This window comes from Solanum dulcamara, chromosome 4, assembly GCF_947179165.1.
Source record: "Solanum dulcamara chromosome 4, daSolDulc1.2, whole genome shotgun sequence".
NCBI lineage: Eukaryota > Viridiplantae > Streptophyta > Magnoliopsida > Solanales > Solanaceae > Solanum > Solanum dulcamara.
Window position 1 is genome coordinate 24207841 of NC_077240.1, and position 24754 is coordinate 24232594.

The following is a 24754-nucleotide window of genomic DNA, read 5'->3' on the forward strand; positions in this document are numbered from 1 at the left end:
ATATAGTCTTAATTTCGCGAGAAAAAACTATTGATGTTTGGTCACTAATTAAATATTTATATATATATATATATATATATATATATATATATATATATATATATATTTTAGCTATTAGTATTTGAAATTTACTATGTTCATGAGATAAATGATGATTATTATAAATATTTTAATATTTTATACATAATATATTTCTTACAAAATATTTGAATATGACATTTATAGATATTTTGTTTGGGGAATGTGGATATCGAACCTACAGTGTTAATTTCAGCTTTTGAAATCGAGTCCTGGCGCCATTTCAACTCCTCCTCCTATCACAAATCACAAATCACAAATCACCAAGAGAAAAAATCAATATCCCCAAAACCTATCGTTTGAACACAAATTACAGAACATTGGAATGAAAAATTCCATCAAAATCTTCTGAATTTGCATTGGAAAAGACCCAAAACCCTAGGTTGAACAAGTCGTCTTCTTGGCTTGAAGAAACAAACATGGAGAATCAAAAGAAAGTGGTGTGTTCGGAGAACGAAGAGTTAGCAGTGTACATGTGGAATAAAAAGCAAGAAATGGAGCAAAGCCCTAATGGTATTTCGGAAAATATCTCGATGACTCTCCAAAAAGCATATACCAATCTCTGCAAGTCCAAAACCCCGATTAAGACTCTCAAAGAGTTCTCTGAGATCAAGTGAGTAAAATCTTAAAACCCATTTGCCCCATTTGAGTTAATGAAATGAGTTAACATTGGAATGTGTTTATTATTTGACTTGCTTTCAATTCTAGGGGTGTTGGAAAATGGTTGGTGAGGCTAATGAAAGGGTTTTTTGAAGCTGATGATCACGGTGCTTCGTCGTCCGAGGAGAGTGATGACTCCACCGAGAAAGGTAAATCTTGAAGTTATTTTTTGTTTTCTGCCTATTATCATGTATGATCATTGCACTACTTAGCGGAAAAAGGTGGAGTCTTTGTAGTGATAGTAGAGTGTATAAAGGTGTAGTCTTTGTAGTGATAGTAGAACGTATAAAGATGGAGCCTTTGTAACGCTATTGTAGTGTATTCTTGAGAAAATTAGCTTATGCTCCTTTGTCTTTTCAAATGCGTTTGGTTGTTTAACCGATTTATTGAATTCACACGAGTTTTCATAATAAACTGATTGACTATAGATTCTGCTTATGAACTCAGCAATTTTAGTTAACGGCCAAATTAGCTTACATTTGTATGCGTGATAATTAGACCCATTGTTTATTGGCTTACTGATTGACTGTTCTGGTGGTTTTCTGAAATAAAACATCAATAATTGAGTAGAACATAACAATGCAAGACTTTGTGTACGTGGAGTTGAGTTTTCTTAGTTAATTACTTTATTTATCTGATCTTTTTTGCATTCTGATGGTGGATATGAATGTTGGATCAATTGGAAGTTATTAAATTCTTTCCCGTATCTGCAGGGAAGAAAAACAAGGGGACAAAGCGTTACATGCCTCAGAAGAATTCTGTGGCCTATGCCTTACTGATCACACTGTACAGGTGAAAAACTAATTTATGCTGTCTGTCTTGCTTTGTTTCAATAAATTGCTGTTTCAGCAATGAAAATTTCCTGATCTAGGAGTACAACAAACGGTGAAAAATTTATGCATAAGCAGGAGCTTATTGATGCTACTGAAGCTAGTGGCCTTTCTCGTGCACCTGTAGGGTATGCCTGTTGCTGCTTAACTTAATCCCTTTTTCGTTCAGCATATAATTTAGTATGTACTAAGTGGATTTTGTGCTCTTTTCTCCATGCTATATGCCAATGAATTAGACCCGAGAAAGGGAAAGGAAAACCTGGACAATTTAACTCACCAAGGGACTGGTACAGCGGATGGAGCTGCATGGCAAATTTAATAAGCAAAGGACTTGTTGCTAAGTCGAGCTGCCCTGCAAAGTATGCTTGCCATGTCTTTGATTATGCTCTTTTCTGGAACTCTGGTTGACTGCTTTACTTAGATTTCAAATGTAAATGGCCATTTCATTTCCTGTAAGGTAGTTTATGTGCATGTTAGGAAATTTCAGCTTGCTTTAAGATCTGAAAGTCATGTTTAACTTTAGAAGGGACCTATGGGTTACCTCCATCAGTTTGGATTCTGTTGCACATAACCCTTGTGAGTTTTAAAGTATCCTTTAAATAAGTTTCATTATTTGGACAAAGAAGCCTGTATGCAATAAACATAACAAAATGCAGAAAACATACACAAAGATATGATCTTTTATGAGCAGCACTCAATCTTCTATACAACAAGGGACCTCATGGGTGCATCAAAACGAAACAAGAGATGGAAAGCAACTAATCAAATGTGCACAGTGCGTCTCTACATCTTCAAAAGTGCTCCTATTTCTTTCTTTCCAATCAATCCACACAAGTGCTTGTGGAGTAACACACTAAGTCCTACGCCTTTTAATCATTCGACCACAATTACAACGGAATATTACCTCTTTCACAGTGCCTGGTATCGCCCAAATAGTTCCAAACCAGTTAAGAACTTCTCATCATAACCTTTAAGCAACCTCGACAATGTAGAAAGAGATGGTTGACATCTTCACCCGGTCCCTTGAAACTAAAGCACCAACTAACATAAGTGGCCTCGCTCTTCCACATATTCTCAACCGTCAAGATCACTCTTCTAGTTGCTAGTCAAGTGAAATAACACCATCCTCAAAATCTTATTAGTCCAACCGTTTTATATGGAATTCAACCACCTCCTTATTCAAAAGCTTCTCATAATGATTTAACTGAAAAAACTCCTTTATTCATGACATCCCACCTCCATACATTGTGGCTACCTTGTGAAGTTCTTTGTTTATAAAGCAAATTGATCACGCTTTGGAACTTAGATACCTCCCAATATTGAAAGTTCCTTCTAAACCTCAAGTCTCAGAAGCTACATCTTGTAGCCTCCAAACATTGAACTTCATCTCCTTTTGGTATAAAATTCTGTAGATATATATGTTTTTTTTTCAAAGTTTTGTACCCACAACTCTTGTGCCTCAAATGCTTACTTTCCTTCCTCCCCTTACCCTAAAAGCCATGCTTTTGCTAAAATCATCCCGTCCCTTCAAAATATTCCTCCATAATTCACAACCTTAAGGCAAAGTGACAATTGTAGTCCCCCCCTCCAATGAGAATGGAAAGAAAGTTCCCGGAGTTGTATAATTGATCGACTGAAACTTGAAGCAATGAGGCCTTCCAAAGAGTGTGTACCTCTCCTAGATCAAACACATGAGAGGTTTGGGAGTCCTTGCAGCTTCTTTGGAGCTCGAGGGTTTGAGACAAGCGAATACTTTATCCTTTATGCTATTTATCTTGGTGATAAAAGTTTTGAGCAAGATGATGGATAAGATGATCAATGGAGAGCAATTGAAGGGTTTTGATGCGTCTATTAGAGGGCATAACAATGTGACAATTACTCATTTATTATTTGCGAATGTCATGTTGTTCTTTTGTGATGTAGATGTGTCCCAGGTAGATCAATCGAGACAAATTCTTATTTGGTTCTAGGTTGTGTCCGGCCCTAGGGTCAACCTTAGAAAACATAAGATTATAGCGGTGAGAGTAGTGGATAGTATTGAGGAGATGGAACATGTGTTGAATTGCAAGTTGGGTACTCTACCTACTACCTATGTGGGATTACCTTTGGGGTGCTTCAAGCAGAGATCTCGCAGTGTGGAATTCAATGATTGAGACTTGAGAGAGTGGAGAAACGACTAGTGAGCTGGTAAAAGAGGTACTTGTTGAAAGAGGCTAAGGATGTACTGATAAAAAATACCCTTTCTGGCATTTCCTACATATTTCATATCACTCTTCCAGACCTTTGGAAAAATGACTAAAAGGTTGGAAATACTTCTAACATAACTTTTTATGGGACACAACGGAAAGATATATGAAGTATAATCTAGTAAATTGGAGAGTTGTCACATCTCCAAAGGAATGGAGAGGACTTGGAGTGAAAGATCTCAAGATGTTGAAAAAAGCTCTACTAGAGAGGTGGATATGGAGATTTGGGCTATAGGAGAATGCATTTTGGAGGGGGTGGTAGCAGAAAAGTATGGGGTCATGGAAGTTTGATGGAAGACTAAAAATATTACAACACCTTTTGGGTGTGGAGTGTGGAGGAGTATTATGAAGGGGCAAGGAAGACTTTAATGGACATACTTCTAAGCAGAATTAGTTTTTAGGCACATAAGTGGTGCGAGGAGAACAAGTTGAGGGAAGCCTTTCCTAATTTATGTCGTGTTTTCTGTCAAAGAGAGATGACAATCCAAATAAATTTATAGGTCTACGAAGGGTAATTCACTGGGAGTCTAGTACTTGAGATTCAAAAGAAACCTTTTGGGAGATGGAAGAATTTCACAATTTGGTTGAATTTTTTTTATGGGTTGGATACATCAAACAACATATTGGATGCATGGAGTTGGGGGGACAGCGGGCATTTATTTACTGTCAGTTCTTTTTATAAGAGTTTGCTTGTGAGGGGAGTGTTCTTTCCTTCATAACTCCATTTGGATCCCTAGAGCTCTGAGAAAGGTGTGTTTCTTTGTCTGATTGGTAAATTAGCGGCAAAGGGTGTGATTTTAACATCGGAACGCCTGGGAAAGAGGATGATCACTTATGGTAGTTGGTGCTTTATGTGCAAAAGTCGGAGCAAATATGTAGATCATTTTATGCAAAGTGGCTTATCAATTATGGAGGGTGGTTGTTAACTTGTTTGGGTTGCAATGTGTGATGCTGGGCATAGTGAAGGAGGCTTTGCAAAGTTGGACTCATATGAGGGAGAAGAGAAGCCCAAGGGAATGGAGTGTGCACCCCTAGCAATCATGTGGGTTATTTGGAAAGAGAAATAGGAGCGTCTTTGAAGGGGTGGAGCAAGTTTTTGTAAAAGTACAAAGTAGTTTTTGTCTCTAGTTTCTTTTTGATGTACTCACGAGGTCCCTATTTGTATAGAGGATCGAGCCTTTTTTGTTGAGAATCGTATTTTGGTGTAGATTCTCTTCTTTTGGTATATGGTTTGTATACAAGGTTCCCACAATTGTCAATAAAATTATTTATCTTATAAAATAAAATCAAACACATGAGAGATTTTCTTGGTTATAGGGGTGAGGGGTAAATAGCGTTCCTAATGGTTAATCAATTGCACTCATTAATAAAACGAGATGTATTGAGATCTACCCTGCTAACTTTGTAGATATGTAAAGGCACTACTTTGCAGCCATATTACAGGAACCATCATCTTATAAACACAGTCATATTGTGCTTTAGTTGCTATGCAAGTGTGTATCCTTGCATGCTCAATCAATTTATTTTCCTGATCTTTTGACTTAGTAATAACCAGGCATCCTTTGTCAACAAGTGCAGATATATGCTGACAGAAGAAGGCAAAGAGATTGCGCAGGAGTGTCTTTTGAGGTCAGGAAATGCTGAATCCAAAGAAATATCGGCATCTTTGATGGGATTTTCGAATTTGAATAAAAGGGACAAGCCAGATAAGGCGACAACTAGCAACTTATCAAATATGGAAGTTCGATATACTACTTCAGTGAGAGAAAGGGCAGTACCATTATCTCAATCATCTGACAATGTGAGAGAAAGGGCAGTGCCATTATCTCAATCAACTGGCAAAAAGAAAATGAATGTCATTCCATCTGAATCTCTTGACAGGGTACTATATCTGTTTTAAAAGTGCTACTTTGGATCAATGATTCTTAAATTTATAATAATAGCAATGGGTAGTTTAATACCCCTTGTTATGTTTTAGTAATAATTTTCTTCCATCAGAGCCTCACTTGTCATTTTCACTGCTGCCATAGTGACGTCAAAAGCTTCAGAAAGTGCAGAGATGTACTAGTATGGGTATTCCATTGCGTAGACTGGCAGATCCTGCTATGATTTGTTTGATCACTGATTGACCAGTCATCACTCATTACGAATACTTTGATCGCTACACTCTCTCACATATGTTAATAGAAATATCTAACACATTAAGTAATTGAGTAAACAGAAACAAAGGAGCGAGAGTGAGTTTATGATCTTCTTGTGAATTTTAGTTCCACTGGTGTTCCCATAAGAAAGTACTCTGTAAAAAGGATCTTCTTTAGTTTTGCATCACGGTATGGTTACTATGAATGAGCTTTGAGTACATTTTAAGAGCATGCACCAAAACTTTGAACTGTTTTTAATGTAATGGAACTTCAAAGCCCTGAAGAGAGTCATGTTTACATAGAATTATTGCTTTCTGCTATTGTAAACGGAACTTCTCTACAGAAAAGAGAAGGGGGCATATCCCTTGATAGTTCATTTTCTGAGACTGCATATTTCATAAGGCTGATATTAAGACCTGCCACCCTCTTCTGAAAAAATGCTCCATCTCAACTATTGAGTCCCTAAATTCTCTTACATCTAGGTGTCTCGTTTAGCAGCAACCTGGATTTATTGCTTTCATCAGTCTTCATGATAAACATAAATATGTAAACATCAAACCGTTCTATTTAATGCTTGCTAGTTGCCAAATCTGGTTCATGTTCTATGCGATTTTTATGGTCTAAGGTGATGGCTGCAGCATCATTGCCACTACCATTTTAGACTAAGTAAAGCAATTCCTGTATCCTGCTAATATTAGGTCTGTTTTTGGCTATTGTTTGCTGCAGAGGCAGTAAAAGTTGTTTTCTAAGCATTGAGCATCCAGATATCCCCTTTTTTTCCACTCAAAAATTATGTTTGAATGCGTTAAAGAATTCAATCCTTATTATATTTTCACTACTAAGTAAGTCCTTCCACCTGTTCAAGTCTTGGAGTTGTTGATGTATTAGTACGGAGTTCTCATAAAAATTGGAAAATGACTGAGTAAATATTAATTTCTGTGATCTTAGAACGATTCACCAAATTACTGTAGCATCTTTATCTTAGGCATACCTCCAAGCAGATCTAAAGGTCCAATATTTGATGACAGTCCTCATCCTTGATTATCTCTTTGAGAGGGTTGAAAGACAAAGGCTGTGTATCTATCATCATCCAGTCAGTGATATGGCATCTCTAGCCTATTCTATTATACACAACTATTTGCTTTCAGCAACCTTTTTTATTATTTCCATTGAAAGTTGTTCCTTGAGTTCTACTTTAAGATGCTTCAAAGTTGTTTCATTTTCTTATTTTAAGATTCTTTTTGAAGTAATGCTGGCATTTGTTGAACTTATTTTATTATCAATTTGTTCTTAGTCTTTTGTTCTGGGCAGCTGATGTTGATTGAGTTCTTGTAGTTTGTTCAAATGGGATTCTCCAAGGAACAAGTAATTCAGGCTTACTCTGAAGTGTTAGAAACATCACAGAACAAAGATATATCGTTAATCTGGCCATCTGTTCTGTGTCGTCTTCGAGAAGAGCAAGTTTATGGTTTGTTTTCTGACTCTCTTTAGATAAGTTCGTGTTGATTATATAGTTAATACTGGGATTTAAGAATTCATAGTTTGGATTGTTAGAGGTGCTGAATAAAACAGTTATAATTAAGTGTCCTTTTTCATGACTTTAGTGCCTCTCAATGACCAGGTCAAGTTGGCAGTACTAGAGTTGAAGATAGACTATCCGAGTCTACTTTCAATGGAACAGCAAATAGTGCAAAGCCTTCTTGTCGTGCTGGTTTTGCACATTGTTCAAATACTTTGAGAGCTTGTTCATCCACTGTAAGTGCAGAGTGATACTAGCTTTTATCTGAGTTAAATGACACATTAAGATGTATTACTGAAGATTAAAGAGATGCATAAAAAATATTAGGTTGTTTCCTGTTTTTAATATGTTCGTTCAATTGTGTGTTCAGCTTGTTGATGAGGAAATACCATGTCTGGAAACTAGATCCAATCTCTTGGCGGCGCCACCATTGGTCAATGGCGAGCAATTTAAAGATGTTTATGAAGTAGTTTTGATATTAGATGATCGGGAGCAGTTTACTTCTCGAGGGTAAGTAAGCTTCAATTTGTTCATTTTTGACAACAATTTTGGTTTACCATCAGTATTATTGTGACACTTGAGGCCTGAGGGTGTGACCTAGTGGTCAATAAAGTGGGTGCAAACCTCGGAGACCAAGATTTAAATCCCAGCAGATACTCGGTGAAATAGTCGAAGTGCGCATAAAAGGCCTAGACCTGACCACCATATTAAAAAAAACCCAGTATTATTGTGATGGTTTGCCACTTATCTAAGCACTATTACAATTTATTTCTGTTTCTCATGTGTTCTTAGACCACAAATGTGGTGATATAAAGTTCACAAAGCTCATATTCAGGTTATCTGCTGAAGCCTTGTGTGTCACTTATCCTATTAGTTTAAAAATCTTATATATCGGCATTCAACCGTATACCTGGTTCTCTGGAGATGGCAATCTCTATGGATTAAATTTTGGATCCGCTCATGTTACCAATTTCAAGAGAAAATAAAAAATAATTCTGATCCAGCTCCAAGTTTCTTCCAGCTTTTATATTTGACTCTCCCTATCACTTAGTTCTGTAAACAGATTGAACCTTAGTAAAGCTGTTTTTGGCTTGCTGCTAATTTGAAAGGTGATCTAGTAGCATCGCAACCTTGCTGTGGTAATAAGGAAGTAGAAAAAAAACTACTGACTTTTTCTTGATCAAGTACTGTATATACTGAATATTAAAAGGAAGGATATCTATATAAATATATAGCAGTTTATTTGCTCAGAGAAAGCAAAGATTGATTTGTCCTCAGGCTATTGGTTATTTCATATATATCCTTGAAACTTTGCTGATTAAGGGAGTAACCATTCAGATACAGTAATGTCTAGAGCGTGCTGTTTTCATCTGCTATTATTAAGTAAAAGTAGTGACATGAGAACAATATTATTAAAGTTGCAGTCATTTAGCTCTCCTTTTTATTTCCCAAATGCACCCCCTCCCCCATGCCTGTTCCCTCAAAATAAAGAGAAGAAAAAATCCAGGATGACCAGAAAATTAGCAAATGCAGTAAAAAAGACATCCTTGATGTGAAGATCTTTAACTTTTTTGTACTTATATTTTTGAACGGATGTTTAATTGGCTATTATTTTTTCTTGTGGACTCATTGAAATTTGTGCCATTATATTTTCAGGTCACGATCCAGGAAGTTAGTTGAGAACATCAGCACACAATTTAAAATTAAAATAGATGTAAGCATCTGGAATCTTTCCTCTTTAAGTTTCTCTTTTCTTGTGCTTTCTTCTATTAACTGAGACAGGAACAATTATATGAAATAAGTAATTGTAAAACACTTTATTTTGGTTAGCTTTCAATTATTTGAAGATTCTCACCATGTGTTCCGTGCCTATTTTTGTAAGTTGTAGATGCCTTTTCTTATCAGTAAGAAAAGATCTTATAAATCTTTGCACTAAGTCCTTTCTCAAAATAATCTTTGCACTAAGCCAATGAATAAAGCATAATTACAGTTTTTTGCATCCTCTGTAGTGTCTAGCATTGCATCTAGTTCAAGGGCAACACCAGATTGAACCAAAAAGCTAAGAAGAAAACATCTCTGTTTAAAACTGTAAATGTTTCTCTTTTGCCTTAATTTTTTTTTTGCTATTTCTTTCAAGCCAGATAGTCCACCAAATGGCCAGAGGTTAGTATTCCAAGTCTTTAGAGATCTCTTTCCATCCTTGCAAGAACTCAATAATGGATTTTGGCACGGGTCAACCCATGCCAACTATTACCAAAAACATGTTCCACAACTGGCTAGTGACCCTAAAATGCAGGAAGAGGAGGCAAACTCCTTCAGAATGCTCTTGACACAGTGGCCATCTGCTGCAAACTGAAATCCCCTCTTTTGCAGGTTTGCTTAGGTGAGACAAGCCTCCCAAGCAATGATCCAGGAAAAACAAGAGACCTTCAAAGGTGCCTTGTTTCTCCATATCTTTTCCAAGGTCATAAAACCCTGTCTATGCTAGAAATTAGCATGTAGTAATAACTTCTTGCTGAAAAGAGACCCTTATGATGTCTTTTCCAACTGTTGGAGTCTGTTTTGTTCTCATCTAAAATTATATTGCTTAATATCTGGAGCAAAAGGTATAGTCCTTCCACTTTCCAATCACTATTATTCCTTCTGAGAAAGAGATTCCACCCTGGTGTTGAACTAAGTACTGCAATTTGCTGAAAATATCCGTGAGAGGTCTTTTAGGGGAGCCTGACCCAATCATGCATCTTCCTAGAATCTGATTTTCCTCCTATTACCAAGAGTAAAGCCCATATGTGGCTCTAATTTGTTCTGATATCCTCAGATATGTTTCCGTAGTCCGGTACCATGAGGTGCTGTAGAGATTTTGGTGCTCCAAGTGTGATTTTTCCTACCAAAATACTCCTCCAAAGTGCATTCACCTCCTTGTTGAATCTTCATTGCCATTTCATCAACATGCTTTCATTATGATTCTTTAGGTTCTTGATACCAGTCCTCCTTTCCTTTTGTGTCGGGTCACTCATTTCCAATTCACAAGCCAAAACAAATAAGATTGTTTATTTCCTTGCCAAAAGAAGTCTCATCTCAATTTGTCCAATCATTTCAGAACCGAGGAATGAGCCAGGAAGGGAAATATTGTGTACATAGGAAGTGCGCTGATCACACTGTTGATCAAAGAGATTCTGCCCCCTAATGAAATATACTGCTGCTTCCAGCTTGCCAACATCTTATCCATATTCTCAATCATCTCATTCCATATTGTCACTGATTTAGATTTGTCTCCCAGAGGCAAGCCCAAATACTTCGTGGGAAGAGTTCTGATATTGAGGCAGTGGCAAGTTGACTGATATTTGGCTTTATTTACTGGAAAGAGAACTTTTTGTGAAGTTAATGTGTAACCCCAAGACATCTTCAAAAAAGTTAGAATCATCCCCAAAATCAAATCTGATGTTCCTCTGAGTCACAGATGGTCAAAGTATTGTCTGCATATAACATGTTAGTGATTTGGAGATTCCCATGATCTCTACCGTCCGCTCGAAAACCCAAGATCCAATCTGCTTCACTGCACAAACATCTTGCTAAGACCCTCCATGACACGAGTAAAGAGAAAAGAAGAAATAGGATCACCTTGTGGTAGTGATAGATGCTAGTACTTTATAATTGGAGACAGGACAGCTGGCAATTTCTTCTTTTCTTTCTTTCTTTACCGTTATTATATTTCTAGCAATTTCTTTTTGTCCAAAAAAAAAAGAAGAAGAAGGAAAAGGGTTTCTAGCAATTTCATCTATGTTTGAATCAAATACTTCACTAGTACTTTTCAAGGGTACTTGGAGATTCCCATGATCTCTACCGTCCGCTCGAAAACCCAAGATCCAATCTGCTTCACTGCACAAACATCTTGCTAAGACCCTCCATGACACGAGTAAAGAGAAAAGAAGAAATAGGATCACCTTGTGGTAGTGATAGATGCTAGTACTTTATAATTGGAGACAGGACAGCTGGCAATTTCTTCTTTTCTTTCTTTCTTTACCGTTATTATATTTCTAGCAATTTCTTTTTGTCCAAAAAAAAAAGAAGAAGAAGGAAAAGGGTTTCTAGCAATTTCATCTATGTTTGAATCAAATACTTCACTAGTACTTTTCAAGGGTACTTGGAAAATTTGTAAATGATGGGTCGTCACTCTCATCTGATATAAAAAAGGGAAAAAAGGACTTTTAAAGGGTAGTAACACTGTAGTTGCGACACTTACTGTGTCAACAAGGCTTAGGGTCTCATAGTATCTGCTGGGGCCATGCACAATGTTGAAGCACTAATTAGCATACAACATAGTTTTTTAAAACTATTTCCTCCCTATATATTCCACAGCAGCTGGTAGATGTAAGATTAATTTTGGGGCACTTCCATAGGTTAGGCGCTTGCCTGTTGGTGATGCAATCTGGATAGCTCGTAACAAAGTTATTGGCACTGAATACGTTCTTGACTTTATTGTGGAGAGGAAGAACGTTGAAGATTTGCAAAGTTCAATCAGGGATAACCGATATAGAGATCAGAAGCTGCGGCTTTTGGTATTTTCTGATCTTCTTTTCCTTTGGTGCTGGTTAAGTACTTCTGTTATGTTGTGGGTTATATTTACTTGTGTGTATTCTTGACTTGTCTTTTTGTAACTTCTAGCTTTTAGTTATTTTTCATTGTACTGAGCCTTCCACATCCATGACATAGGATTAGTGATAATGCAGTTCGCTCTGTTAGAAATTTACCTTTTTAAGCCTATGACCCTAAGTCCTGATGATCTATACAAGTATGTACGTTGCTGTCCAAAAGTAAAAGTGTAGTTTAATTTGCGTGGCATTCACATATTGCACACATTATTTAAGACTGGCGTGATTTATTGTTAATGATTAATGAAATTGTATGGCTTATCAACAGCAAAGGAAAACTATAAAGGGATAAAACTGTCGTTTAATCTCTTGTAATGATGGTAAATGGGAAATTGAGTAACTAGTTTGATCACACTGAGTGAGGGAAGACATTTATATACATACTTTTTAAATTTCTTTTTTTTTATGACAAGGAAAACCGGCATCCGCTACCCTTTGGGTGTGCACAGGGTTAAATTTCTTGAAAGTTCTATCTGTACTTTCATTTTCGTTATGGGACTAATTTTGCTCAATGAACTAGATATTTGATATTCAATAGTGTTGATAATGATCTTTTTGAGATCGGATCATTTTTGTTAATATTGTTAAAGATTCTAGTAAATAAAAAGATGCAGTGATGGATGCTGGGTGGAGCACGATCAAACTTGTATTTCGTTATGGTGTTAGGTAGACTTGCAGCTGAGTTTGAATTATGTTTTCACGTGCATCAACTGTGAATATCAGTTGCTGGTACGGAATGTTAAAAGAGGAGAAGACATTGTTTTGAATACTAATTATAATTTTCAACTACTGCATCTGGCTAAAGTGTTTAGGGGTATTCTGGTTCAGAGACAAGTTTTGCAGAGATTGTTATATACTACTCCTCCATCCCAATTTATGTGGCATTTAGGCCTCATTTGTTTGTACTTAAAAGGTCTTAATCTTAATCTTAATCCTTCAGATCTTAATCCTTCATTAAGTCTGTTTGTTTTCAAGGTCTGAATCTTAATCCTTCAGATCTTAATCATTAAGTGTGTTTGTTTTTTTAATTTTACAACCACTTAATGGGTCTGAATAGTTCTGAATGAATAAGATCTACAACAAAGTCTTAATATCATTAAGATGCCCATTTAAAAATATCTACAACTATGATAGTTCACCGTCGCTCCATTTACTTTCACCTACCACACACAACCACTATCAATCACCACCACCTACTATCCACAACCACCATCCTCAACCCAACCACAACTATCACCAATCACCATCACCATCCTCAGCCCAACCACAACTACCATCAATCACAAAAATCAACCGTCATCATCATTAGCCACCAATAGTAATCATCACCACCAACCATTATTACATTCATTAATAACTATCGATAATTACTACCATTAGTCATTATTATACGTCGCTAACCCCCATCATCATTCACCTTTGTCATTAGTTATCAGTATCATTCCACTATTAATTATTAATTGCTACCAACAATAATCACGTTAATCACTAGTACCAACCACTATACCATAATATTACCCATAACCACTATCATCAGTGAACACCATCACAAATTGGCACATACAATCACCATCATTAGTCATCACCACCACTAATTGTCATATAAGACTATTAATTTTTTTGATCTAATATTAGATCAATTCAGTAATTTATTTGAATTTGTATTTATTGTTTTTTAAATAAAGACAATTTTTATGCATTCAGATGTTTAGAAAACAAACAATCTTAACTATTTAATAATCAGATCTTAATGTAACATCTTAATATTCAAATGTGTATTCAGATTCAAACTTCTAAATCTTAATACATATCTTAATATTCAGATGTGCATTCAGATTTAGACGTTTTTCAATGTACATCTTAATATTCAGATGTGCATTCAAATTCAAACGTCTTAATCTTAATGAAAACAAATGAGGCCTTAGCTTGACACAAAGTTTAAGAAAGAAAGGAAGCTTGAATTTTGTGGTTTAAAACAAGCCTTAGCCATTTGTGTGGTTATAAATATTTTCTTAAGGGTGTAAAAGAAATTTTAAAGTTAAGTTGTTTCTAATTATAGTAATGTGATATTCTTTTTGGGACGGAGGGAGTAGTATTATTTCTTGTACGATGTATAATTTAAAATATGTGTTTTTTAAAAAGGGATTGTTTAAAACATGAGGATTATTTGATCATTTTAGTTGGTTTAATCCATGTAATACATCTCTTTGTTATTTTTCCACCTTCTATCCCACATAAAATAATACATAGGATCCTGCATAACTTATGCAAATGATAAATATGTTAGCAACAATAATGTATAAGTAGTGCTGAATTTTATGCAAATAAAAAAAATGTAACCACACATGGCATTGCTTATGCTGAATTTATGTGGTTATTATCACTCTTTATAATTGAAAACCGAAAGAGCACTTGGTGTTTGCGAACTTTATGAGCTGGTTTTGCGTGTGTTTGCAGTTGTTTTCTTGTGACAAATCCCTTAGAGCAGGAGTGGTTCGTAGTTTCTTCTCTTACGTACTGATGCCTATAAAAAACTAAGGGAGATTGTTTGATTTGATTTCCCTTTTTGGGGAATGGATTGGATATTGTATCATAGTTTCCATGGGTAATAAAGAATAAAGACGAAAGAAGAATGACCATATTGGCTTAACATCTCTACTTACTTTAGGCTCTAGAAATGTCCCATTGTGGCTCCCTTGATTATTTTCCTTTTTACATTCTTAATGTCCTTTTTCCATATTTCTTATGTGGGTTTCCTGTTGATTTATGCCAGAGGTGTGGACTCAAGAAGCTGATATATGTCATTGAAGGAGATCCAAATGCTTGTGCTGCTGCTGAAAGCATCAAAACAGCGTAAGCTTTAAGTTTCTTTCTCTATTTTTTTATTTTTTATAATGTAGTTGAATCCAGCAAAGACATCTTAGCTTTTCTTTTCCAGTTAATGTTTTTAAAATTTCTATTTCTGATTACCCATGATTGCATTAGTTGTTTCACAACCGAGATCTTGGAGGGCTTTGATGTGCAAAGAACAAGTGGTTTGGGAGAGACATTGAGAAAGTATGGCTATCTTACTCAAGGAATCAATCAGTACTACAGATGCATGGATAATGAGCGGTCTAATTCCAGGCTTTGTCCCCAGTTTAAAGAATTTATAAGGAAGTGTGAAGATCTCGATAAAATGACAGTTAGCGATGTGTTTGCCATCCAACTAATGCAGGTAGGAATATTTACGCCAAAGTTGGCGTATATTTAAGCTTCTTTATTAATAGAATACTTGTTTATTTAAAAATCTTCCGGTGTTAAGATTTACTGCTTGATAAGAATCATGAATTTTTTGTATTTTTTGTACTACTAGGTCTCTGTTTCAATGTAAACACACCTCCACCAAGTTTGGGAAATGGTGTGATGTATTAGCCATGAATTTGCTCAATTAACTCTATTTTAATTGAGTGATTTTAATGCGTGCAGGTCCCACAGGTGACAGAGGAAGCTGCTATTGCTGTTCTTGATGTGTATCCAACACTTTCATCTCTTGCTCGTGCCTACTCTCTGCTTGTGAGTTTGCTGTAAATGCTTCTTTTTTGCCCCCCTATATTTGAATAAAGAAAGATAAGAATATCCTTCATTTCAGAATGTTGGGCAAACTCCTGCATTTATGGCAAGAGGAGAAACTGATTAAAAGTGAGAGAACGAAACACTAGACTACTTCATCCATTTAGAGTTTGCTAACCTCACATGATTGTGCTAATCCATGCAAAAGGTTTGTTGTTTCCCAGAGATGCTTGGATATCCCTCAAGATAATTCATTCTAAAGAGATTGTAGCATTGCACTCTAAAGTAAATACAACATTTATTGGCAAGTTATACAGGGAGTACGTCATAGGGTCATTAGGACTTAGGAAAGCTATATAACTGTATTTCGGTTTTGGTGCCAAATACATCATAAAATGGATGAAATTTAAATGAAAAATCGTAATAGGTGATGTGACTTTTCATAGGAACATGACTTAGTACTGTCAACTTTAGGTGTATTTTTTTCCTTGTATTATTGTGCTAATAAAAGCTATCTGTGGGGGAGGGAACACAAAAGGTATTGCAGTGTTTGCTCGAGGAAATTCAAACGTCAAAGCTTACTTTCAAACCAACTAAACCAGGCTAATTTACTATTCTATGCAAGATACATTTATGAATTTCGTAGATGAGCTTGGAGTAGCAGCCAAATGGGCAGTAATATCGTGTTGAGCAGCCCTTTTAGTCCCTGGATATCTGTGAAATTTATCCTTTAATTTGGTAACAAATCCTTTGCAGGCTATGCACCATAGTAGTTCTTTTTACTATGTAGTGTATTAAAAACGCCTGGATCTTCTGGATCTGCATTCATTATCTTTGCAAATTCTCAATCCAGTAGTCTCATTAAGATCATCCAAGAACTGTTTCTTATCTTTTGACGATTCAAATGTGGTTTTTTTTCAGGACAGTGATGTTCGTGCTCAAGAGGAAATGCTCAAGGAGCAGAGCAACAACTTAGTGAGTTCAGCTGCTAGCAAAAACATTTTTCATCTGATTTGGAGCAGCTGATTCTATCATTCAAGATAATTGATAATACATTACAGAATTTTAAATATTTTTTTGTATATATACGAAAAGGCCTCATCTTCTAGCTGATACCTTGGTTATATATGTCATTCAAGCTAGCTATTAGTGTGATTTGCTGGGGGATCAGTATCACTACTTTATTAGTGTTGATAAATCAAAGTAGTCCTTAATATCAAGGCTTTTCTTGTTCTTACTGCATTTGGTTTGTCTTTGTTCATTTTTTGTTGTTGAAGAATTTGGGTGAATTCAAGAATGAAAAGTTTGATTATTTCCTCCCAAAGTTTGGTTGTGCGATCACAGTACTTACAGTGTATCTCCAGAATTCATAGTAATTGCAATGTATACAACTTTGGTAAATACTCCCTTTTCCCTCTTTTGATTGACTTAAATATTGTCCAAACTACTATTAACTCAACACCTTTCTTTACCAAAATATTAGTTATTTTATTTTATTTTTTAATTATTATAATTACTTTTATTTTTATTTTTATTTTTTATCATAACCAAATGTTAGCTTCAATGCCATGTGAAGGAATATGAGCATCCAATGCAAAACCAATCTTAAAAGTTCAGAATGGGGACTAAAATAAACTTTTTTGGATGTCCTTGTACACCCAATATAAGACGCTATGATATAACTCGATAACTGATTTTGCTAATGTATTTAATATTTCTTTTATGATAATTTATATTAGTTAGTTGACACAAAGTTTAAGATTTTTTTTTTTTGAAATTTGTGGTCTAAAATAAGTCATAGATATTTGTGTGACTATAAATCATTTCATTAAGAGTAAATTAAATATTTTAAAGTTAAATTGTTACTACTAAACATAGAAATATTTTAATTTTTTAGAGGACCGACTAAAAAGAAGAATAAGTCATATAAATTGAAATAAAGTAAGGTTGATTTAGTATCAACTAGGTCAGTTCGAATGGCTCTCGAGCCCAATAAAAAACAGACTTTAGACAGTGAAAAATGAAAATCAACAAAGAAACATCTCAAAAGGAGAAAAAGTAACACAAGCTGATAAGCAAATTATTTGAGATATTTTTGCTGTTATAAGAGATAAAAGAACTTTCTTTTTTAATGTATTCCATTCTACTATAACATAAAAATCTACATTATCTTTTCTGTCAATGAGCTGAATATAAATATTACACGCTACTTCATAAAAATAAGCAATTACCTATCTATAAAATTAACCCTTTTAAATACAAAGAGTGAATATATAAATTTATTAATTTTTTTTATAACTGTACGAAACACAAATAATTTCACTAGTGGATAAATAAGTAAATTAATGTCTAAAAGCAGGTTATGGTTCCTATGGGCACGTAATGGAAAGCACTAAAGAAGAATAAAGGAGTTATCTTCAGCATCTTCTTTTTGTTTATTGCTCAACTTTAACTCTTTTTTTCCCTTTATCTTTTGGATAAAACCTGGAAATTATTTTAATCTAATATGTAACCATCATTAGAAAAATCATATAGTATGTCATATTATGCTTTCGAAAACAGTTTCATTAAGTGGTTTAAAAGTATGAAAAAGTTAACAAACAAAGAAACTCAGGAATTCAACATTTACTATATAGTTTAATTTTCTGCCAAAGGGTTTAGGATGAACCCTCGATCCTATCTTGTTCCATCCCAGTTGGAAAGATCATTTAACTAATTTCAGTGCAGTGTTGAACATCAGTTGATTTGTTTTAATAAGTAGTAGATAAATATTACTTAGAAAAGGAATTAGTTTCCATGTTTGGAATTTCCATTACATATCATATACTAGTGAAGAAAAAAGAGTGAAAATTGAAATCTACCCCTATATTTTGCCCCAATACTTGAAAACTAATCAAAAGAAAGTTACATTAAAGTGTCCAAGAGTATGGCTTCTAACCAACTTTGTCTGAATTATACAACTGACAATTGTTTGCTACTTTCATATCTTTAGTCAAGATTCAGGATGTTTCCCCTCCTTAAAGCTATCAATACTTTATTCCTCAGAAAAATAAAACTAAGATCCTCAGAAAAATAAAACTAAGGTACGTAAATTTAAGTTAATTGTTCATTATTTGATGAAGAATAGTTGGTGTAAATTTTCTGTGATTAAGAGAAGTTGATGGTTGCTTAAACTTCTTTTATGAAACAGGTAAAGCCTCCATAGCTATCATGAGCTTTCAAGAATCTCTACTCTGTCAAATGTATGAAGTGAATTTGTTTTTATCTTTAAGTTGCTTAACCTCAGTATCTTTGTTTTTACTTTTCATATATTCTGAGGATACAAACTATAATTTTGTTGTATAACTGAGTTTGAACTGCAAAGAGTATCTTACAAGTTATTGATGCAATTGCAGGCGTTCTCCACGAAAATTTTTCATTAGTATTATAAGTGGTTGTTGAGTCAATCTTGTGGTGATGGGAGAAGAGTTGGGAGTTGAAAAGCTTCTGGTTTTGTTTTTGGTTTTAATCTCAATGAGATATTCAGAGTCAGAGGAATTACAATCTTCTCAAGTGCAAACACTTTTGAGAATTCAACATCTTTTGAACTATCCAACAACTTTGAGTAGTTGGAATAATAAGACAGATTTCTGTAAGATTGAGCCAAGTTTAACTCTTACTGTTGTGTGCTACGACGAAAACATAACTCAGTTGCATATCATAGGGAGAAAGGGGACTTCCCCATTACCCAGAAACTTCTCCATTCGTTCATTTCTCAACGTACTTTCCAAGCTTCCTAGCTTGAAAGTCCTTAGATTAGTTTCTCTTGGTTTATGGGGGCCATTGCCTGGTAAACTTTCAAGACTCTCAGCTCTCGAGATACTTGACTTGAGTTCAAATTACTTTCACAGTGGCATACCCGAAACAGTTTCATCCTTAACGCAACTCCAAACTTTTGTGTTAGATGGAAATAGGTTGACTGGTAGAATTCCAGATGGCCTTGGTTCACTTTCAGCTTTGGCAGTTTTGAGTTTGAAGAGCAATTCGTTAGATGGAACTTTGCCAGATACACTGCGTGATTTGAATAATCTTCGTATACTTTCACTTTCCAAGAATAACTTTAGTGGTGATGTCCCTGATCTTAGCAGTTTACAAAACCTTCAAGTTTTAGAATTAGAGGACAACTTTTTTGGACCAAAGTTTCCTCAAATTGGAAGTAAAATTGAAAGCATTGCACTGAGGAATAACAAATTCACTGCAAGCATTCCAGAGAAAGTTCAGACCTATTATCAGCTTGAACATTTTGATATTTCTTCCAACAACTTTCTGGGGCCATTTCCTCCGTCATTGCTATCTATGTCATCCATCACTTATCTGAATGTTGCAGGAAACAAGTTAACGGGAATGCTTTTTGAAGATAATCCATGTAACACAGAATTAGATTTCGTTGATCTGTCTGCTAATCTATTGACAGGAACATTACCTAGTTGCCTTCTGTCTAGTTCTCGGAACAAGATTGTGCATTTTTCCAATAACTGCTTAGCAACCGGAGACGATCAACATCCAATTTCATTTTGCCGGAATGAGGCTTTGGCTGTTGGTGTCTTACCTCATCCTCAAAGACAAAAACCTGCTTCTAAAGTGATTCTTGCCTTGATCATATGTGGTAGCATCACCGGTGGAGTCATACTCATATGCCTGACCATCTTGATTGTCAAATCTTTTCTTGCAAAGAAGGCATCTGCCAAAAGTACCCCAACCAGATTTATTTCAGAAGATGCATCATCTTCATATATCTCCAAGTTATTCACAGATCCAAGTAAGGTTTCTCTCAATAACCAAATTACTGTACAAACTAGAAGCTTAGGGCAATCATATTTGCTCTCTGAGTCCTAGAAGCCTGAAGGCGAGGGCTTTCCTTCAATTCCCTAGTATAACTAACTTGATACCTTTATATTTCTTGTATAAGGATACATTACTCAAGCAATGAAGCTGGGAGCACTTAGTCTTCCATCTTATAGAATCTTCTCTCTTGAAGAACTTGAGGCGGCTACCAACAACTTTGATACAACAAATTTTATGGGCGAAATTCCTAATGGCCAGGTATGGTGTATGAACTCCATTATTCTTTCTTGCTATAGAAATGAGCTCTTTGGGTGTTATACTAATGGACAGGTCAGTGACATAACTCACGTGACAGATTTGGAAGTAAGGATTGAGACACAAGTCATCCCCAAGAAAGGGAGTTTCAAGTATTTGAGGTCAATAATCCAAGGAAATGGAGAGATTGATGATAATGTTACACATCATATTGGATCGGGGTGGATGAAATGGAAGGTCGCATCTAGTGTCTTGTGTGATAATAATGTGCCACCAAGTTTTAAAGGTAAGCTTAATTAAGTGGTGGTCATACTAGCTATGTTGTATGGAACAGAAAGTTGGCCGGTCAAAAATTCGGATGTCCAGAAGATGGGAGTAGAAAAAATGAGGATGTTGAGATGGATGTGTAGGCATACTAGGAGAGATATGATCAGAAATGTAGGCATTCGGGACAAGGTGAGAGTGGCTTCTATGGTGGACAAGACGAGGTAGGCGAAACTGAGATGGTTCGAGCATGTGAAGAGAAGATGAACAGATGCCCAGTGCGGAGGGTTGGCTATAGTGGGTATTAGGAGAGGTAGAGATAGGTCGAAGAAGTCTTAGGGAGAGGTGGTTAGACAGGTCATGTCTCATTTCCAGCTTACTGTGGATATGACCCTAGATAGGAAGATATGTAGGTAGAGGATTAGGGTAGAAGGTTAGTAGGTCAAAATGTTGTCTGCTTTCTTTTTCAGTATTGTTATTATTACCCTCCTACGATCTTATTCTTCAATATTAGTTTTACTTGTTTTTTTCTTTGTTTCAGTTATTATACTATTTTGTTGCTATTACTATTCTTTTCTTCATTGTTTTCAGCATGACTTCTTCTATAATGTTTGCTATACATGTTTTTTTCTATATGCTTTACTTAAGCCGAGGGTCTATTGGAAACAACCTCTCTACCTTCACAAAGCAGAGGTAAGGCTGCGTACACCCCATCACACCCTCCCCAGATATCACTTGTGGGATTATACTGAGTATGTTGATGTATGGTTGTTATACTAGAGAGGTGGGGAGGACTTGTAGTAGTAGTGCCATCCGTTTCTTCTTTGTCATTTTGGCACAAAAGGATGAGTTTGACTCTTGAAGAGTAAACCTAGTAATATTATCAGCTGTTCTCGAGACTAAGGCTCACAAACGTTTTCTGTTTTGGATTCAGATGTACAGAGGGAAGATGACAGATGGTTCATATGTTACGATTAGATGTCTGGTAATGAAAAGAAGCAACACTAGTCAAACTTTTATGCATCACATAGAGTTGATATCCAAGCTCAGACATCAGCATTTGGTCAGTGCTCTTGGACACTGCTTTCAGTTTTACTTGGATGATTCAAGTGTCAGCAGAATTTTTCTAGTCTTTGAGTATGTACCTAACGGGACTCTAAGGAGATGGATTTCTGGTAATTACTCGACAAGACAAGCAGAAATGTAAATGTTAGATGTAAATGTGCTTCAGTAATTTGATGTTCTCTGTTGCTTATTTGCAGATAAACATGCTAGACGGAAACTAACTTGGACACAACGTATAGCAGCTTCTACAGGGGTAGCAAAGGGTCTACAATTCTTGCATAATGGAATTATCCCTGGTCTCTTTTCGAATAATTTGAAGATAACAGATATTTTGCTGGATCAGAATCTTGTTGCCAAAATTAGCACCTACAATTTGCCTATTCTGTCGAAGAATATCAGAAAGGTGTGACTACCAACATACCAAAGTTCATGTCTTCCTTCTACTCACACTAACACAAGTAGTTCATAGCCACAATACTAATTTATGCATATTTGCAGGAATACTGTCAAACTTTTCCAGTTGGTTGTAACCGGAGGTGTGTACAAGTAACAGTCTGTCTAATTGGAGCAGCATAGTACAAATCATTCTTTAACATTTTATAACTTATTATTTACATGCATTTTCGCTAAAATTCAGAAAATACTGTATTATTTATTGATTCTGAAGCATGGACATACTTTAATTCTTACCTACACTGATTTATAGGGAAAATTATGAAGAGAAGTTGGATGTGTATGACTTCGGAGTTATACTGTTGGAAATCATTACAGGGAGGCAGATAAATACGAAAAATGACATCTTACTTCTACGAAATCAGGTACCATATACACACATATCATCTGCTGCTTTATCATTACCTTTGTATAGCTCTGTGAAATACAAAGTAAATTAGCTCAGAGATTGTACACATGACAAATGAAAAAACTTCAGATGGATCTGTGAACATCTGAATTCTGCAATAAGATGCACATCCGAAAAGCTACAGAGGTTAATCATTTGTTTCTTCTTGATGCAAAACCGTAAAGTTATGTATCAAAACTTAAAAAAAGAAGAAAGTAGGTAGTTATTGGTGCCTATTCATGATTCTGAGGTATTATTAATGCAAAGAATACTCTAATGTAAGTTATTTGATGTACTAGTTGCAAGTAAGCATAGCGGGCAATGGAGTGAATGTGGTTGATGTAACAATAAGAAGAAGTTCATGTTCGGGTGAATCATTGAGGACGATGGTAGAGATGTGCTGCAGGTGTTTGTATGAAGATCCGGTGGACAGGCCATCGATGGAGGATTTGCTATGGAATTTGCAGTTTGCAGCTCAAGTTCAGGATGATTATCACAGTACAGATGCCTCTCCAATTTCACCTCTACAGCCTTCAGGCCAACTTGTCATTCAATAGAGACCATCTCAATTACTAGCTGTAACTCAACTATATCTGGACTCGAGTGGTCCATTGAATTACTAAGTAGCTTGGCATTTGGATAATAGATATTTAGTTAAAAGTTTGAAAAAGGAATATTTGGATTTGAATGTTGTATGGCAGTCATAGGTTTATCCTACATTTGTACACTCCTGTCCATTTTACTTGTCATTGTTTTATTTTTGCACTCCTTGAGAAAACATTAACTAAAAGAGTAATTTGATTAAATTATTCTTATGTATTCTTTTATCTCAATTTAATACTACTCTCTTTTTCACCACATTTATTGAGCTTGTAAAGGTGGAAACTAACAATTTATTATATCTTTACTTTTTAAAATGACAATTACTTTGGAAAATCTATTTTTAGTAAGGACTAAGGACGACAAGTGCATTGGAGGGAGTAGTACTTGTCAGTTGAATAAACTCAATACTTATTTGTGATATGATGTATTCATTCAATCTATATCGCATCATATCTATACCTGTATTATACTACTCTCAAAGTACGGGAAAAAATTAAAAGACATTTTTTCTTTTTCGATAAAGTGAGATATCAATAAAGGGCATCAAGAAGATGCATAAATTACAAAAGGGGTGGGGGGGGGGGGGGGGGAAAGTAGCTCTGGAAAATAGACAAAAGCTGTTATAAGACTAAAGAGCTGACAAATTTCAAAAATAAGTCGAGGCTATTTACATGGGAAAGATTAGCCCAACTAAACAGGGTAGCTAAACATCTGTGTTTCGGGGTACTAATAGGAGTTGAAACACCCATCAAAACATCTGTGGTTTCTTTCAAGCCATTAACACCAGAAAATACATGCAGGCACCATAATCCAGATTTTCTTGACAGCTTGCTCAACTTTATCGACACCCCAGGCTTCATAAACCTCCCAGACTTTGTAACGCATAGCCCATAGCAGTCCAGATAATGTTAAAGACATGTACCAAATATCTGCTGCAACTGTACGATGAATGAAGAGGTGGTGGATAGATTCTAAACTGGAATGACACATGTGGCAGCTATTGACTAGCTGGATTTTTCTCCTGATGAGGTTGTCGAGTCAAGCATGCCCCTTTTAAGACTGTCTAGCTGAAGCACATCACTTTTGTAGGGAGTCTAGTTCTCCAAACTAGCCTCCAAGGCCATAAGTCAATCATTGTCTTACTGGAGCACTAAGTGCATAGCCTTGATGGAGTATGACCTTTCTGCATTGTGATTGTTCACTGTAAAGTTCTCCAAAGAGTCC

At 35.6% G+C, this 24754-nt stretch overlaps 2 protein-coding genes across 5 annotated transcripts; both read left to right on the top strand.

Annotated features, from left to right (window-relative positions):
• Positions 1-234: 234 nt before the first annotated feature.
• On the top strand, positions 235-17002 carry LOC129887039 (crossover junction endonuclease MUS81). 3 transcript variants are annotated; one of them, XM_055961981.1, is made up of 16 exons: positions 235-691; positions 787-887; positions 1452-1530; positions 1610-1696; positions 1805-1927; positions 5393-5696; positions 7291-7423; positions 7577-7710; positions 7845-7984; positions 9131-9188; positions 9848-9909; positions 11880-12033; positions 14900-14979; positions 15112-15343; positions 15595-15681; positions 16600-17002. In XM_055961981.1, exons 1-16 carry the CDS (start codon positions 498-500, stop codon positions 16702-16704), a joined length of 2073 nt encoding a protein of 690 aa, XP_055817956.1. In that variant the 5' UTR covers positions 235-497; the 3' UTR covers positions 16705-17002. The 3 variants fall into 3 exon arrangements, with proteins under 3 accessions (XP_055817956.1, XP_055817957.1, XP_055817958.1); XM_055961982.1 differs by lacking the exon at positions 9848-9909 and having other exon boundaries at positions 11875-12033; XM_055961983.1 differs by lacking the exons at positions 1610-1696; positions 1805-1927.
• Positions 17003-18401: 1399 nt separating this feature from the next.
• Positions 18402-23765, top strand: LOC129887040 (probable inactive leucine-rich repeat receptor-like protein kinase At3g03770). Of its 2 annotated transcripts, XM_055961984.1 has the most exons (9): positions 18402-18761; positions 18869-18920; positions 19074-20476; positions 20627-20760; positions 21956-22196; positions 22284-22489; positions 22585-22622; positions 22793-22904; positions 23227-23765. In XM_055961984.1, the coding sequence occupies exons 3-9, from the start codon at positions 19135-19137 to the stop codon at positions 23482-23484; spliced, it is 2331 nt and encodes a 776-aa protein (XP_055817959.1). In that variant the 5' UTR covers positions 18402-18761; positions 18869-18920; positions 19074-19134; the 3' UTR covers positions 23485-23765. The 2 variants fall into 2 exon arrangements, with proteins under 2 accessions (XP_055817959.1, XP_055817960.1); XM_055961985.1 differs by lacking the exons at positions 18402-18761; positions 18869-18920 and adding an exon at positions 18779-18868.
• Positions 23766-24754: the final 989 nt, after the last annotated feature.

Bases quoted from the DNA above. Each gene is read 5' to 3' on its own strand.
- LOC129887039 (XM_055961981.1), top strand. From the start codon at position 498: ATGGAGAATCAAAAGAAAGTGGTGTGTTCGGAGAACGAAGAGTTAGCA. The intron at 12,034-14,899 runs GTATTTTCTGAT...GATTTATGCCAG, and splicing joins ATCAGAAGCTGCGGCTTTTG to AGGTGTGGACTCAAGAAGCT. The intron at 15,344-15,594 runs GTAGGAATATTT...TAATGCGTGCAG, and splicing joins TTGCCATCCAACTAATGCAG to GTCCCACAGGTGACAGAGGA.
- LOC129887040 (XM_055961984.1), top strand. From the start codon at position 19,135: ATGGGAGAAGAGTTGGGAGTTGAAAAGCTTCTGGTTTTGTTTTTGGTT. The intron at 20,477-20,626 runs GTAAGGTTTCTC...TTCTTGTATAAG, and splicing joins CAAGTTATTCACAGATCCAA to GATACATTACTCAAGCAATG. The intron at 22,623-22,792 runs GTGTGTACAAGT...ACTGATTTATAG, and splicing joins CCAGTTGGTTGTAACCGGAG to GGAAAATTATGAAGAGAAGT.